This window comes from Typopeltis vanoorti, chromosome 12, assembly GCF_054136105.1.
Source record: "Typopeltis vanoorti isolate ZY-2024b chromosome 12, IOZ_Tvanoo_1.0, whole genome shotgun sequence".
Lineage (NCBI taxonomy): Eukaryota > Metazoa > Arthropoda > Arachnida > Uropygi > Thelyphonidae > Typopeltis > Typopeltis vanoorti.
In genome coordinates, this window is record NC_143560.1 from 72457665 (window position 1) to 72476025 (window position 18361).

At 35.1% G+C, this 18361-nt stretch overlaps 1 protein-coding gene across 3 annotated transcripts in view; it reads right to left on the minus strand.

Annotated features, from left to right (window-relative positions):
* LOC150100882 (SUMO-activating enzyme subunit 2-like) overlaps nucleotides 1–18361 on the minus strand; it is a 252095-nt gene that overhangs the window by 43454 nt on the left and 190280 nt on the right. For 2 of the 3 annotated variants that reach the window (XM_090402202.1, XM_090402201.1), the window contains exon 17: nucleotides 17019–17124. In XM_090402202.1, coding sequence (XP_090258328.1) covers nucleotides 17019–17124 — 106 coding nt within the window. Of the gene's footprint in view, nucleotides 1–17014; nucleotides 17125–18361 lie in introns of all 3 variants that reach the window. The other variant, XM_090402203.1, reaches the window with a different exon arrangement.

An 18361-nucleotide genomic window follows, 5' to 3' on the forward strand; every position in this document is an offset into this window, starting at 1 on the left:
TCAGATAACCCTCTAATAGTGAATTTTCTTTCTGGTTCTTCCTCATCTTCATTTTTCTCTTCTTCCATCCTTTCTTCTTCCAAAGTGATAAGTTCTTCAGATTCTTGCTCTAGCAGCTCCTCAACATCTTCCACTTCAGTGTCTAAAGAAAGTTCATTTGCCAGTGTTACAGTATTTTCTGTAACCATTTCAAGTTCATGTTCACTATCAAATTCATCATTAACAAAACGCTGGACACAGTTTTTCCAGATTCCATTCTTGCATTTCTTTGTCACAGCCTCACATGCAGCTGCAATATTTTTCATGCATTTATAAATATCGTACTGTTTCCAAAACTCTCGGCAAAGATAGTTCTGTGTCAGCATCTGTTGCAGCTATAGCTTGGGTGAAAGTGGTTCGAAAATAGTGCACCTTAAATGTGGCAATCACCCCCTTGGTCCATTAGACTGAATGAGTGGAGTTGTATTTGGCGGAAAAAAAAAACTTTTACATCTGGATGGACAGGTGCATTATCTAAGATTAATACAATTTTGAAAGGAATTTCTTTATCGAAGCAATATTCACGAACTTCAGGTACAAAACAATTTAGAAACCAGTCTTCAAACAATGTTTGAGTCATTCAGGCTTTTCGGTTTGAACGGAAGTATACAGGCAGAGTGTGCTTGTTTACATTCTTGAACGCACGGGGATTTTCAGAATAATAAATTAAAAAAGGCTTCAGTTTAAAATCTGCGATGTTCCTGCCAAGGAGCAAAGTCAGCCTATCTTTAAGTGCCTTAAAACCAGGCAAGCTTTTGGCTTCTTGGTGAATGTAAGTGCGTTCTGGCATCCTTTTCCACAACAATCCAGTCTCATCCACATTGAAAAGCTGCTCTGGTTGATACCCTCCTTCCGTAATTATTTCATCCAAACTTTTGACAAACTCTTGAGCTCCTTCCACATCCGCACTTTGCTGATTCTCCAGTGACTCGAACCCTATGAAGGTTGAATCTTCTTTTGAATCTTTTGAACCATCTTGTACTTGCTATAAATGTCTGAGTGTAATCTTTTCTGGCACGTTCCTTCAGCATCTGAAAGAGACTTCTAGCCTTCGACTGCACCGTAAGAAGGCTTAAGGGTGTTCTCACTTCTGTATCTGATCTTCCATCCAAAGAAACAATAATTTTTCCATTTCATGGATGGGCCCTGTACGTTGTTTCGTTATCACTGTTGCTCGCATGGGTGCCGAACCTTTAACAACTTCACGAATCCTGTCTTTCAAAATCATCAACACTGTAGAATGAAATAACTTAAAACACATGCAATCACGTGATTCACCTTCTTTCCTTCTTCATGCTGCTTGATCACTTTCAATTTTGTGTCTGAATCAATGGCCTTTCTTGCTTTCTTGACAGGTCAAGGAGTAGACAAAGGCACTTTCCTCTTGGTTGACATGTTTAGGGGTTTTTAAAAAATGCTAATTGTAACACAAATTATAACTGAACCAAAAATAGTGAACATAATATGTATGCAAACAGAGATCAAGACACATGAATCGTGCCAAACACACATTACTGGGCAGTGGGCTGACACTACATGCACAGCCGTACCCATTAGGCTTCAGGGACCACACGGATAGGGCGTGCGAGTGTAGTAGAAAAATCTGTTACAGTAGTTCATACTGAAATGCAGTAGCTGTCGTAAGTCAATGACTACCTGTATATATTTTATTAGTATAAAATTTTCAAGCATCAAGGGCATCCTCAGTATAACTTTCAAAATAAATAACAAGAACAGAAACTGGTGTATTCAATAATCACATGGACGAACTACATGTATATTATGTACAGCATCAGGGTCTAATTATATTACAGTTCTAGTAAAAAATAACTTTACACTTTGCAGGTTATCATCAGTGGCATCATGCAGTTTGAATATAAAATAGAACACGAACAATGCAAATGGTAACAGAGAACACATAGTATTATTATTAATTTTATGTTGAGCCCATATACAAGAGGTTGGTTAATCAACCTGTAGTATGTTAGAACCATGTATGTTAATGATATGTAATTAGAATAAGACTCTTCAATATGTTCAATTGTGAGAGGCAGTCACCTCCAATTCAGGTTTGAATGATGCAGTAAGGCTTTAGTACTTTCTTTAAACAATATTTGAAGCAATGAAGGCTACGGGACATTGTGGTCAGTATCATGTTATGCAAGGCCAGATTTCTTATGCATTCTTTCCCCCCCCCTTCCCCCGAATGTCCATTTTATCTGAAGAAAGAAAAGGTGACAATCACAAGGAATTTGATGGATACTAGGAAGAGTCAAAGGGTATTATTTATCTTTAGAAGGTGGGAACCAAGATGATAGTTTATAGTTTGTTGAAAAAAAGAGATGCAGCCACTAGATTATGCTTCTTAAGGATTCTAGAGATTGGTTCCAAGATAGCAGAAATATACGAGATAGGAACTTTTGTGTTGTTTCACTGTTGTTTGAGCTTGGCTCATAGGAATCGAAACCATGGCTAAGTTATATGGTTCATTCTGAGAAGCCACTGCAATACATATACTTTTTTGACGTCCAAAAGTTCTTGCTGGAGCTGTTAAGATTTAGGGCATATAATATGAGCATGATGTAACAAAGCTGTCATAATTCCAATCTTCTGAGAAGGATGGTGAGTAGATTACTATTGATTATAGCATCTAGTAAAGACAGGATTTTCAATAAACAGAAGCAATTAGTTCACCTGATAAGGAGTGAGGGTAAGATGCTTAGGAAAGTTCATTTGTTTTCTTTTTCTATTTCCATTGCGAAATTATTCATGGATGTCAATTGTTTATGTTTGTTGGAAAGGTAGGTAATGTATCTTCATTGTGCAGCCAGATCACAAAAACAGCAGCATTATCAATGTAACATGATGTTGTCTTTGTGCTTGAAACAAAGCCCCTGCCCCCTTTTCTCAAAGACAAACCATTAAGAATCTCAGTAAGTAGCATATTGAAAATATGCTACTTACTGATATCTGAGAAATTACTTATATCTGAGAAATGCATTTGGCCAATGATTTTCATAGATCTCTCTATATAACTGCTCCACTGGAAATTATTTTTCATTAATTTTTATACATTTATTATTATTAAAACATTTAATTTTTATTGAGAGAGTCTTTTCTAGAAGTTCTAGATAAAACTTTGCAAGAGCAGGAGAGAGTGAGTGGACTCCCCATAGCACTCCTTTCAACTTGTCCGTAAATTCTGTTATGACAAAGAAAATAACATGAGTGGATGACAATCGTTATTTTATTTGTCATAGAATATTCTATATCTGGCAGAAAGGCATGTGAGAGCAAAATCTTCTAGAGATTTTGAACAGGGAGTCAATATCAAAGCTAACCATTAAGTAGTCAGTTTGAAGGTTTTCATTTTATCCAGGAAATCTGAAGAATTTTTAATGAAAGAACAGGGGTTAACTAAGTGAAAATCTTTATGCAATATGTGGGAGAATCTATACAATCTGCAATAGGATGAAGAGATATGCCTTCTTTGTGGAGCTTTGGATAACACCTTCAACTTTTGCTTTGGGTAGATTACACTGATGACGTCTTTGCAATCTAACCCCACAATGAAGATAAATTATCTGCCTTTTCAGCAAAAACAGCATCATGTAAGGATAACAATCTACATCCATGAATTTATTTCATAATGGTAACAGAAAAAGAAAAACTAGATTTCCTAAACATCCTACTCTTCCGCTCATTGTCAGGCAAACTAATTATTTCCATTTATCTAAAACCAACTTTACTAGATGCTATATTCAACAGCAATCTGTTCACCAACCTTCTCAGAAGATTAGAATTATAAAAACTTTGTTACCTTGTGTTCATATATCCTAAACCTTAAAAGCTACAACAAGAACTTTTGACATTAAGAGTATATGCAACTCAATAGCATCCCAGAACAGACCATACATGGTTTTGATTCCTATTAGCCAAGCTCCAACAACAATGAAACAATACAAAGAGTGCCTATCCCATGCATTTCTGGCATTTTGGAACTAATCTCCAGAATCCTTACAAAGTATAATCTAGGGCTACATTTATTCCTTTCAATAAACTATCATCTTAGTTCCTATTTTAGGCAGCCTAGCACAGAGGATGCAAGCGTCACTTCCACTGAGCTATACAAGTCTAAAAATTAACACCTAAGGAACTTTAATAATAAATGAGGTATTTGCCGAATTGCAACTTCACACCACTGCAAAAAAGGAACTTAAATTTGTTTGACATCTGCATAAGCTTGACTGTAAAATATTTTACACATGCAGTGATTCATTAATCCAAATACTGTTAAAAATGAGAAAGTGGTGTGAAAGCTAGTTTTTTTTTTTTTTTTTTTTTTTGTTGTTGTTGTTGTTTCTCCTTCTCAAAGGCAAACCATTATGAATGTCAATAAGTAGCATATTCAAAATACTCCAAATCTGAGAAATGCATTTGGTCAATGATTTTCATAGATCTCTACATAACTGCTCCACTGGAAATTATTTTTCATCAACTTTTATACAGTTATTATGATTAAAACATTTAATTTTTACTGAGAGAGTTTTTTTCTGATAAATGGAAGGGAAGTTATATCTTTAATTTGCTCAGTTTAAAAAAAAAAAAAAAAAAAAAAAAGAAAGAATATAAACACACACACTCACTCACTGGGAAGAGTGTGTTATCAATAGGCACATAAATGGAAGGGAAGTTATATCTTTAATTTGCTCAGTTTAAAAAAAAAAAAAAAAAAAAAAAGAAAGAATATAAACACACACACTCACTCACTGGGAAGAGTGTGTTATCAATAGGCACAAAAGGGAAATAATGAAATGGAAACCCTATAATAATAAATAACATCAATGAAACTAGAAAGTTTTGCTGCTAAGTTATAAAGTATATCATAAATAAAAGAAATTATACTCTCATTTATATGAAAGCCTGTTCAAACCAAAGTTTGCATGTGATGTATCTTCATGACTAATCTGCTTGTTGATATCCCTACTAGACCATTTTATTTTTTTAAACCTTTATTGAGGTCTCATCAGTGGAGGCCAGATCCAGAAATATTATTATTATAATGTGACACCTCCAGGGAGTCCAAAGACTCATCGAGGGAGGACACCCACTCTGCAACTCTATCTCCACTAATTAATCCACCAACTAATGAACTGTGACTACACCAATGCCATCTACCATCTGCCTACGACTAGTATTTTCACAGACAATCACCAACATCCATGCTCACGGTAGGATTCGAACCCGCAGCCTTTTGGCTGGAGAGTAGAGTAGATTACATTCTTATTTTAATAAAGGTTGAAACTGGTCTGGGTGGTGACTAATGCATATAATATACATATCCGGAATGTGTACTTTGCATTATTGCATACTATATGTAATTGAAGTCAACAACCTCTATATATAAGTAGATTCGTTATGAAAATACCTTACAAGCAAACTGGTTGGCATATGCTTGGACAAAGAATTAAAAGAACATAATTTCTTGCCATTTACTACATACTAATACAAATAATAACAATTATAAAATTATAATAATAAAAATTTTTCTTATTTGTAACTATTTCCATGTTATATTGTTGTGAAAACGTATATTATTGTCACAGGAGAAGCTAAAGTTGGGGTGAACTTTAAGAGGTGCTCATCAATGACATAATTTGACCAAACCAATTCTTAAGAAAGTGATTAACTGTGAAGAGCAAGCTCTATCACTAGAGATGAGATGCAACCCATAGTAGAAATTAATGTGATTAGCTTAAAATCTGTCCTGAACTAGAACAAAGCTACAAGAAGATTATGATTTTGCAAATATAAAGAACTCTGCTAATTAAAAAATATCTTTGGTATTGAAGTAGTTGTAATTGGTATTGAAGTAGAAATCTTGAAGTAGCTGATATTCAACTATGAATTGCTCTCAAACATGGAGGTATGAAAGATTTATACCTCTATTTGGTTTTGATCAGAGAATATTAAATTTTTGCACCAGAAAATTAAATTGGAAACAGCTGCTTTAAGAAAAGACAAAGAATTACAAAATATAGCTGGGATGGTAAACAAATACCAGTAACAGATTATTCCATCCTTGATAAAGAATGAAGCAAGGTAATCTTCATAGACATCAAAGTTTTGCCTTCAATTGCTTTAGATGGAGATCACAGGCTTCTTATAGCTGCTTTTAAAGTGTTATATGGAAGATAGATGTGAGAAGAAAAAAAAAAAAAAAAAAGAGAAGACTGAAGATATGGAGTTTGCAACAGATTGGAGTAAAACAAGAATTCCACAGCCCATGAGGTAACTACAGATAATGTAGAGGAATGGGAAAATTTTCAAGATGTAAGGGTAAGAACAGAAGAAGAGGTGTATGATGGAACAAGTGGATTCAGAAAAGGAAAAGAAACATGCTTGTGAAATCAGAGTTAAAGAAGCAGTCAAGTACAAAAATAAATCTTTTTGGAGGTTTATAAAGACTAGATCATATGATGATAGACTTGTTTATAATCAGAGAAAGAGGCATGCAAAAATAAAAGGAAAAGATAAAACACTGAATTGAATTTACACATAAGTAGAAAGAAGATATTAATGGGGGGAAGGATTACATGAACTAATGAAAACCAGATTTTAATATTCTTTGACCAGAAGAGAGAGATAATAAGGAAATAAGTCTGGCAGAAGTTGAAGAATGGAAAATCCTTTGGGATAAATGATTTGCCTGTTGAACTGATCAGAGCTTCTGGTAGTACAGGTTTTGAAATGGTTATGTAACATATCTTTAGACTGATCTGGAAAAATAAAGTAATACCTGATGACTGGACCAAGCAGATTATTGTTTCAATATATAAAGGATGCTCAAGGAGGGGGAGGGTAGTAGTAACTATAGAGGAATAACATTGTGTCACTGTGCAAAGATTTACGAAAGAATATTGGCAACAAGAATAAGAGATAAAATAGAGGAAGGCCTAAGAGAAGAAGGCTTTAGAAAAGGGTGATCCTTGTTGTAAGAGAAAAGATAGACACTGGGGAATTTGGAAGCACCCTGTTTATGCATTTCTTGATTTGGAAAAGCCTTTCAGTTCAACAAAAAAAAGTCTGGGAAAGTTTGGAAAAGAGAATCATAGAAAAAGAAGAAATAATCATTTCAGAGTATATGTATGTTAAGTCTAAGAGCTGCGTGAAGACTAAATTTGGTAATTAGGATTGGTTTATACACTTAAAAATGGACTGCAGCAAGGAAGTGTTCTATTTCCATTGTGGTTAACTGTGGTGATGAACAGTATACTAGATCCAGTTAATGACCAGAAAGGAGAAACAGCAATGTTTGCAGATGATGATGATTTGGACACATTGGAACAATGTGACAAAGAATTATGGGTCACATATTAATAACAGAAAGAGTAAGAGCACGGTTTTAAATCATAGTGAAAATGCAAACATTAATGATGTTAGACTCAACAGGCAAGATTTGAAGAGTAGTGAAAACTTCAAATATTTGGAAGTCGATTTTCTAGTGATGGAAGTTTAGACTAGGAGATAGTTTTCGTATGATGATACAAAGGCCACGAGTCCCTTTTACAGGAAGGTACAGCACCATCTCAATCCTCCCCTAATTTTATACAGACTCGGGACCTTGTGTCCCAAGAATAGCTGACAAATCAGGCCTATGGCTGGGACTTAAGTACACCCTCTGTCCAAAAAGAAACCTAACTTTTCGAAAATAGAAGAAACTAGTGGCACCACCTCTTGTATCTTTTTGTTGTCGAAAGCGGCAACTCTCATTAGTGTTGTGTCAACTGTTTATGACATTTGTTTCATTAGAAGCCGGGTTGTAGTGCCAAGAGTGAGAGTGTGTTTTGACGAACGGTCGAAAAATGAGTTTCAAACAGAGAGCTGCGATTGACTTTTGTGTTAAACTTGGTAAAAGTTTTACCGAAACTCATAAAATGCTTCAAAAAACCATACAGTGATGAATGCTTATCCCGTACTCAAGTTTAGAAGTGGTTTAAGCAATTTCGAAGTGGTCATGAGATGCTTGAGGATGACAAAAAATCGGGCCATCCAAAAACTGGACTGAGCGAAGTTAACATCCAAAAAGTAAGTGATTTCATCAAAGAAAATCCGAAACCGTCCATGAGATTGATTGAAGATAAATTGGGGATTCCAAAATTAACTGTGCACAACATTTTTACTGAGACTTTGGGCCTTTGTAAATTGAATTCGCGATTTGTTCCCCAACAACCAAAAAATTTATCGAATTGAACACTGCAAGGACCTCATTAAAACTGCTCACTCATAAGGACTCAAACTTCCTTGAAATGATCGTTACTGGTGATGAAACATGGTGTTTTGAGTATGAGCCCCGAAACAAAGTGCCAGAATGCTGAGTGGAGAGCACCAGAAGAGGGGTATCCAAAAAAAAAAGTCGCTCGGAGAAGTCAAAAGTAAAGACAATGCTGATTTGTTTCTGATTCCAAGGGCATTATCCACAAAGAATTCATTCTGCCTGGCCAAATGGTCAATGGTGAGTTTTATCTTGAAGTTTTGAAGTGATTGATAGTGAGAATTCATCGTGTACGACATGAATATTGTGATGCAGGCAGCTGGTCACTTTTGCATGATAATGCACCAACTCATCATTCGAACATTGTGAGACAGTTTTTGGGCAAAAACCAAGTTTGTGTGTTGGATCACTTGACGTATTCACCTGATTTAGTCTTCTCCTGACTTCATTTGCCGATGAAAGGAAAGCAATACAACACCAGTGAAAATGTTCAATCGGCAGTAACCACGACTCTCAACAGCATCCCAAAAACCGATATAAAAAAAAAACTCATTTAACGAATTAATTGATCATGCCAGACACTGTATCGAAGCTGAGGGAGAGTATCTTGATTGAAATAAATGATTTGAATAATTATAATTGGCCAGTGTTTTATTTTCTATCAAAAGTTTGGTTTCATTTTTTTGGACAGAGGGTGTATTCCTGACTGTAATCCATGTGTCAAGGGGCCAGCTTGCCTCTTTGCAGTAGGAAAAACCCTGCTGCCCAGGCCCAAGGTCAGCTAACTTGGCTATGTCCGAGAAAGATCCTTAAGCTCCTCAAGTCAGTGATGGGAATCGAACCCAGGACACTCCTTTCCCAGGCATATGGTTGTGAAGCGCATAGCCACTCGGCTAACCACACACACAGAGACTAGGAGATGAGGAGGACAATTTCACTGGACAATTCCAAACTTTCTTTAACAATGTAAATAGTTTACTTGGGAACAGTGAGGTACCACTTAAGTCCAAGTTTTTAATTAACAAAAATTACTTTTAGCCCAGTTTGACTTATGCAGCAAATATGGAGACTAACAAAAAAGAGACACGAATAGAATACAGGGAATGGAAATGAAAGTTTTAAGGACAATGTTTGCAGAAATTAGAAAAAGAGAATAACAAATGTGGACATTAGGAATAGTTTAGAATTCAAAAGTGCTTAAGAAGTGCTCGGGAACTCTCGCTTGAAATGGTTTGGACAACTAATGAGAATGAATTTAGAAAGAATACCAGGAAGAATGCATGAAATGAAATTTGAGGGGAAGAGAATAAGAGGAAGACCATAGAAAAGACAGACAGAGAGATATCAGATACGAGATCTAGAAAAAAGAAATATGAACTGGTACAGTGTTCATGAAGGAAGAATTTGGGAGGACAGAAAGAAAAAGGGATTTGATCTACCCAACAGTTTCTGTTGGAAGAGCTGTTGCTAAAGCAAACAAAATATTTACAGAAACTGTACTGCATAATTTGGAAGGTTTGGTCAGAGGGTTTAATTCCAGATGAATGGAGTAAAACATTCCAGGTAAAATTTATTCAAACATACTTGCATAAAGAAGAGGCTATGAAAAATTATGGAAGGGTAACTTGGAGAAGAATAAGATGGCTTCAGAGGTTGTTTGGGTCAGATTTTCACTTTAAGATAAACAGTTGAGAAATTACTAGACCATAACTGGATCTGTAAGTTAAATTTTGAAATCAGAAAAGGAATATGACAAAGTGTCAAGAGAAAGCTATTCAATTATATGCTACAATTATATAAGTGAGACATTATTGAGCAATATATAATCTAAATTTGAGTTGTAAGTCAGCAAATAGGATTAAAAGAAATCCAGGAAGATAGTTTAGGTTGCAAACTATCTCTTTTTTATTCATTATCCATGTGGATCACATTAAGAAGGAAAGTGACATCAGGCCAGATATCAAAATTAGAGATGTTAATTTCAACTCTTTACTTTATTCAGTTGGACTAAACTGAATAACTGCTATAATAAATTTATTACGAAAATTAGAAATGAAAAGATAAAGACAATGAAAATAGGCAGAAACAGTGAAAACATCAACCGCATCCTTAGTGAAGAAGCTTACGAACAAATTAAACATTTCAGCTCTTTAGGTACAATATTCAGTTAAGATGGTAAAACATACAACAGAATTAGCAAATGTAGTATTGTAAGAAATCACCTGAATAAATTCATATGAAATAAGACAGAAATTAGTCAAAACATTCAATTAGATGTATATAGGATAGTATTTAAACCAGTTTTAACATATGGATCTATGAGTTGGGTCAAAAAATATAACAGCTGACCATAGATGAGAGTTCTTAGAAAAATGTGTGTGTGTGTGTGTGTGGCAGGGGGAAGAGATTGCACTGGTAGTAGAACCATAGTAAAATGAAGATATTAGGATGGAACTTGACATGGTTAGCATTCAAAAATATGAGCAGAGCGAATATTAGTCATTTAAACAAAATAGGAAAGGAAAGGCTAGAAAAAAAAAAAAAGTGTTGGATGTCACAATAACTGAAAAAAAAACAAAAAAAAAACATAAGATTGAAATATAAGATCCAACAAAATTGAAGTCCTGACGGATAAACTTTGGAGAGAAAATTGTTGACAGGAAGTTAGTAATTATGTAAACTTTTCATGTAGCTATCATACCATCCAGTACATTCTACATGGATACTTTATCATCATCATCAAATTCCTGATACCCTCAAGGGGTAAATAGAATATGATAGTATTACATGAAAAATTTACATCACCACTAACTTCCTATCTATAATTTTCCTCCAAATCAGTCTGTTACCTGTCAAGACTCCAATATTATCAGGTGTTATATTTCTGTCTTCTAAGGCATTTTTTTATCGTATCAATCCACCTATATCTTGGTATTCCTCTGGATCTTTTTCCTGCCAACCTGACGGAGAACACTTGTTTTGCTAATCTTTCCTCTCCCATTTTGTTTAAGTAACCATACTACCTGAGATTAGCTCTACTAACACATTCCTGGATGCTAACAATGTCAAGTTCTTTCCTAATTTCCTTGTTTTAAATATGATATTGCCTTTGATGCCATCTGTTCACGCCCCTAATCTTTCTCACGACTCTCATATCTGCGGTCACCAGTCTTTGGTCAAGTGTTTTACTTCCAACCCAGCTCTCAGATCCATAAGTTAAAATTGATTTGAACATTGTCTTTATTCAAATAAATTTATATGAATAAATTTATATGGAATAAATTTATTCCATATAAATTTATTCATTTGACTTCCTATCACAGGTGCTTAAGGGTCAAACCTGTATAACTGAGAGGAGACCTCCATATAGCCTTCAAAGGAATGCAGAGAACCGACCAGGGCTTCTGACTTAATGTCCAATCCTCACCTAGAGGTGCACCCTGTTGGGTATCTACCTGGATACTTGACGAATCAGGATTGGCTGGCAATTTGGGATATAGCCAACCAAATTGTATTCTTATTGGCTTAAACCAATATACAAAATCATAGTACAACATGACAAAATTTCATGTCGGCTGGAGCATCGCCCGGTTACACAAGGCCCGCGTTGTTTTCGCCAGGGAACCAGGGCGAACAGCGAAAAGTCAGCTATTGGAACAAATCTGAAAGCATACCCCAACTCAACATCACCAGAGTTAAAGATCGGTACTATCAACATAAGAAGCCTGAATGGCAAAGAAATGGAGCTAGCTGAAGAATTAGATAAGTACCAGATCGACATAATAGGGGTGACTGAAACAAAAAAGACAAAAACTGGTGAGATCTTTCTGAGCAATAAATACAAAATGTTATATTCAGGGAATGATAATCAAGGAAAAGAAGGGGTAGCCACAGCATTCAACACAAAATAGGAGGCTAATCTTCTTGAATGGCAGTCAGTCTCAAGTAGAGTAATGTGGGCAAATATGAGAATGGGGAACTGGACAATGAGACTTATTTGTGCCTATGGTCCCACAGAAGGTTCTACTAAGGCAGAAGTGGAGGAATTTTTTGAGGCTTTAGAGAAAGCTACTGACACAATGAAAAAGGAAAAGTTGGTCCTTGTCATCATCATCATCATCATCAAATTCCTGCCATGTACCCTCAAGGGGTGTACAGGATATGACAGTACTACATGAAAAAATTACATCATTACTAACTTCCTATCTACAATTTTCCTCCAAATCAGTCTGTTACTTGTCAAGACTCCAACATTATCAGATCTTATATTTCTATCGTCTAAGGCACTTTGTACCGTATCAATCCACCTATATCTTGGTCTTCCTCTGGGTCGTTTTCCTGCCAACCTGGCAGAGAACACTTGTTTTGCTAATCTTTCCTCTCCCATTCTATTTAAGTGACCATACCATCTGAGATTAGCTCTGCTAACGCATTCCTGGATGCTGACAATGTCAAGTTCTTTCCTAATATCCTCATTTTTAATATGATATTGCCATTGATGCCATCTGTTCACGCCTCTAATCTTTCTCAGGACTCTCATATCTGCGGTCTCTAGTCTTTGGTCAAGTCCTTGTTTTGGATCTAAATAGCAGAATAGGAAGTGATTGTCAGACATACCAAAAATTTTTGGGGAAAATTTGGAGAAAAGAGCAAAGCTAATAATAATGGCTAATACCTGTTGGATTTCTGCTCAGGACATAGACTGCTTATTACTAACACCATGTTCCAACATAAAAATGTGCACAAATTCACATGGAGAAAAGAGGCAAGGAATAAGAAAAGTCTCATTGACTATGTTATTGTTGATAGTGATGTTTTCTTCCTGGTGCAGGACACCAGAGTGTACAGAAGATTTGAAATTGGAAGTGATCACTATTAAAGCGAATTAAAGTTGAGCAGCTCTCAGATGTGAACTGTAGACTAAAATACACAAAGATTATTGAAGAAAAAATGAAAGAGTTTGAGAACAGGAATCAAACCTTGGAGATTCAGTGGCAAGCCTTGAAGAAAACCCTGATTGATTCAGCCAGAGAGGCATGTGGTGAGGTTGTCTGCAAGGATAGAAAAATCAGAACTCCATTGTGGACACAGGAAGTTAAAGAGGCAGTGAAGGAAAAGAAGGAAGCATATCAAAAGTTCCTGGCAAATAAGTTAGCTTTTGCTTTTAGAGAATACAGAGACAAATGTAAGAAAGCTAAACACTGTGTAAAACTAGCTAAACAAAAGTCATGGGAGGACTTTGGCAAGAACATAGAAAATAAATATCAAGAAGGTGGCAAAATATTCTGGAGATTGTTGAAGAAGCTTAGAAATGGAGGAATGAGTGCTGTGTAAAAGGAATTAGAGATGATAAAGGTGACATGAAAACTGGAGAAAAAGATATCCTTGAAGTATGGAGTAACTACTTCAAAAAATTGCTAAATGAAACAAGCAGTGAGAGCACAGTGGTAAATAACATTCAACAGGCACACAGTCAGGAATACATATCCATACTTGAAGTAGAAAAAGCCATCAAAGGCTTGAAATATGGAAAGGCAGAAGGAGTAGATGATATTCGACCAGAAATGCTGAAGTATGGTGGTATAAATGTCTTACAGTGGATGCACTACATAGTTCAGAAAGCCTGGACAGAGGGGCAAATTCCCGATGATTGGAGTAGAGCTCTCATAGTACCCATACATATAAAGGAAATAAAACTGAATGTGAGAGTTACAGAGGTATTTCCCTACTGAATGTTCCTGGCAAGATTTATCCAAGTATACTTGATGCAAGTATACAAGGATCTTCACTTTACGAAAAATAGTTGAAAAATCATAGGTATATAACAAAGATCTGTATTTAAGTTTTGTCGATCTGGAAAAGGCATATGACAAGGTGCCAAGAGAGAGAAACTATTTAATACTCTACAGTTATATGGTGTCAATGAGGCATTATATCAAGCAATACTTAGTCTTTATTTGAGTTGTAAGTCAGCAGTTAGAATTGAAGTACAGGAAGATGGTTTAATGTTAAATCTGGTGTCAGACAAGGATGTACATTATCCCCTCTGTTATTCATTATCAATATGGATCACATTATGAAGGAAAGTGGTATTAAAAATGATATCAGAATTGGAGAAGTTAATGTCAGCTCTTTGCATACAATGTTATACTTCTAAATAAATCCGCTACAAGTTTGTAAGATTCTTTGACTAAATTGAATAACTGCTGTAATAGATATGGTATGAAGGTCAGTAATAAAAAGACAAAGACAATGAGAATAGGTAGAATCGTTGAAAATGTCAACTGCGTTGTGAATGGAGAATCTGTGAAACAAGTAAAACATTTCAGCTACTTAGGCACGATTTTTAGTGAAGATGGTAAATTAAATATAGAAATAGACAACAGAATCAGCAAAGCTGGTATGGTATTTATATGGAATAAGAGAGAAATTAGTCAAAACACTAAATTAGCTGTATACAAGACAGTGTTCAAACCAGTTTTAACTTATGGATCTGAGAGCTGGGTCAGAAGTAAAACACTTGACCAAAGACTAGAGACCGCAGATATGAGAGTCCTGAGAAAGATTAGAGGCATGAACAGATGGCATCAATGGCAATATCATATTAAAAACGAGGATATTAGGAAAGAACTTGACATTGTCAGCATCCAGGAATGCATCAGCAGAGCTAATCTCAGGTGGCATGGTCACTTAAACAGAATGGGCGAGGAAAGATTAGCAAAACAAGTGTTCTCTGCCAGGTTGCAGAAAAACGATCCAGAGGAAGACCAAGATATAGGTGGGTTGATATGGTACAAAGTACCTTAGACCTTAGACAATAGAAATATAAGATCTGATAATGTCAAAGTCTTGGCAAGTAACAGACTGATTTGGAGGAAAATTGTAGATAGGAAGTTAGTAATGATGTAAATTTTTCATGTACTATCATATCCTCTACACCCCTCAAGGGTACCTGGCAGGAATTTGATAATGACTTCCTATCATACCAGCTTTGTTGATTCTGTTGTCCATTTATCACCTTCGTTAAAAATCGTGCCTAAGTAGCTGAAATGTTTTACTTCTTCTGTAGGTTCTCCATTCACAATGCAGTTGATATTTTCAATGCTTCTGCCTATTTTCATTGTCTTTGTCTTGTTATTCCTCAGATAGCTCCATTTCTTTGTCATTCAGACTTCTTTCTTATGTTGATAGTACCGATCTTGAACTCTAGTGATATTGAGTTCGGGTGTGTTTTAGGATTTGTTCCAGCAGCTGACTTTTCGCTGTTTGCTCCGGTTCCCTGGCGAAAACAACAGGGGCCTTGTTTAACCGAGCAATGCCCCAGAAGGCATAAAATTCTGCCGTGCTGTACTATCATTTAATATTGTGATTTAAGCCAATAAGAATACAATTTGGTCGACTAAATCCCAAATTGCCAGGCCATCCTCATTCGTTCAGTATCTACCATGTAGATGCCCAACAGGGTGCACCACGAGATGGTGGGGATTGGACATTAGATCAGAAGCCCTGGTCGTTTCTCTGCATTCCTTTAACACTTTTATTGCCAAGCTTCAAATTGGAATTTCGTGTGGTGGCCAAAATTTTTTTATTTTTTTTATTTAGTTAGCGACGTCCACGCGATAACGCGTGAGCGGCCGTTTGGTGAGAACTCGCATCACGTGTATCGTTCATTGCCAAGCTGAAAATTGGAATTTTGTGTGGTGGCCAAATTTTTTATATTTTTTTATTTAGTTAGCGACGTCAACGCGTGATCGGCCGTTTGGTGAGAACTTTCATCGCGTGATTGGCAATGAACATGTTAAAGGCTATGTGGAGGTCTCCTCTCAGTTATACTGCTTTGACCCTTAAGCACCCCCACATAGATATTTATCACTAATTGATGATGATAGTGAAATATATATATATTTTTGTTTAGGTTTTTTTTTTTTTTTTTAAATAGTTTGTCCGTACAATGTGTACCAGTTCTCTTTGCCTTGACAGTTCCCCCTTATACACCACATTATTATAGTATCTAGAGGAGTATGTGCCAAGATTAAATACTAGCTGATTAAGTCTTCTGATGCATTAGTAGTACTGGGGGGGGGGGGGAATAGTAAGCATTGGTGCAACATATCTGGCACCTTTACTGACAGTGACATCTGAACAGGGATGCAGTACATTTAGAAATTTCTAATATTCAGTAATAATTATTAAGATATTTGCTATATAAAAACAAACATTTATATGTTCATGCCAAGTTGTTTTGTACCAGATTAGTGTCTCTGTTTACTAGATATATAGACAAGTCTGCCATATACATGTTCTTATTCAAAAACACATTAGCACACAATATCAGTAAATAATTATGCATTTTTTTTCATATCCTTTTAAAATTCCAAAGTACCATTACCTATTTTTTATGAAAAAAAAAATGCAGTGTATTACTATCAGGCTTGGTCACTGTAGAACCATGATTATGGACATAATCTGCAATATTACTTATCTTTTCTAAAGTTTATTAAACATTCAACTAAGTTACAATTAAGAAGAAGGCAGCACTTCTATCATAATATTTCATTTTAATTCAAAGATTATCCTAAAATTTATATATTCAATATGCAAAAAAATATTTTCCTGCAGTTATTATTTAATAAGCATTATGCTTAAGCAAAGTTTAGAACATTTATAACAGAAGAAATGAGATAGGAGATAAAAACTTACTTACTCGTGCTGAATGGTTACAACAAGTTCTAAATTCTGAAGGAAGTCATCACATTTTAAACGAGTACCATTTCTAATGCCAAATATTTCCAGAGGCTTGTCTTGATTTTCTATACAAAACAGAAGTATTTTATCAGTTAAATTTTATTCTAATAAAGTTAAACTTTATTATAAAAAAATCATTTTTCAATGATTATCAAACAAATTAGGAATGTGTAAAATATCAATTACTCAAACACCAAAAAGGTATTCACAGCTCACACTTAAGTTCAAGAAATTCTGTTCATTTACTTTCACTTAGTCCAATTTATGTAATGCTTTCAAATAACTAGAAAAAAACAAACAGCTAGAAAGAAGGTTTACATTATGAGTATGTTTACACTATTCAATCTATTTGAATTGAAACTTTTAAAGCATAATTCAAGTCTTGTTGTTAGAACACGACCACCATCAACCAGCCACAGCCCTAATGAAGATCACTTGAAGAAACACATGCTATTTAAAAATTCCTATAGAATTTCTGGGTACTGAAAAAATTAATTATGGAAAAGATCTGCACTTATATGTGATAATATAATAACAAATATATATGTTACGGTTCAAGTGATAAATCCGATTATTATTAATAATTTACGACAATCATTTTAACCGGTTAAAGTGAATAATTCCTAGAGGAGTTTGGTACACATAATAAAAACATGTTTATAGGTTTTATATATAAGTTTTCATTCTCAATAGAAATTATAACAGCTTGGTTTAGTTTATAATGAAAAAAGTAAGGAAAGTACTTCTTTTGCACTCAATGAAATCAGAAATCATTATAAACTAAACTAACCTAACCTAAACTTTATTGGTTAGGTTAGTTTATAATGAAAAAAGTAAGGAAAGTACTTCTTTCCTTACTCAATGAAATCAGAAATCATTATAAACTAATCTAACCTTTATTGGTTAGGTTAGTTTATAATAAAAAAAAGTAAAGAAAGTACTTCTTTTGCACTCAATGAAATCAGAAATCAATATAAACTAATAACCTAAACTAACCTGGATGTCGCATGTCGAACCAGAGTGTAGTCGTAGTTTGTCGTGGGCAGAGCTTAATGACTGCGGGCAGATAAATGGGAATAACAAATAAAAGTTGTCGTGGGCAGATGAATGGGGATAATAGATAAATCAGAGAGGAACTGATCAGTGTCTTTCTCCATTGATGAGGAAAGAGGTACAGCAACAACATTTATCTATCATCCCCATTCATCTACCCACAACAACTTTTATTTGTTAATTCCCATTTATCTGCCCGCAATCATTAAGCTCAGCCCACAACACTGTTTCTCTTTTATCCTCATTAAT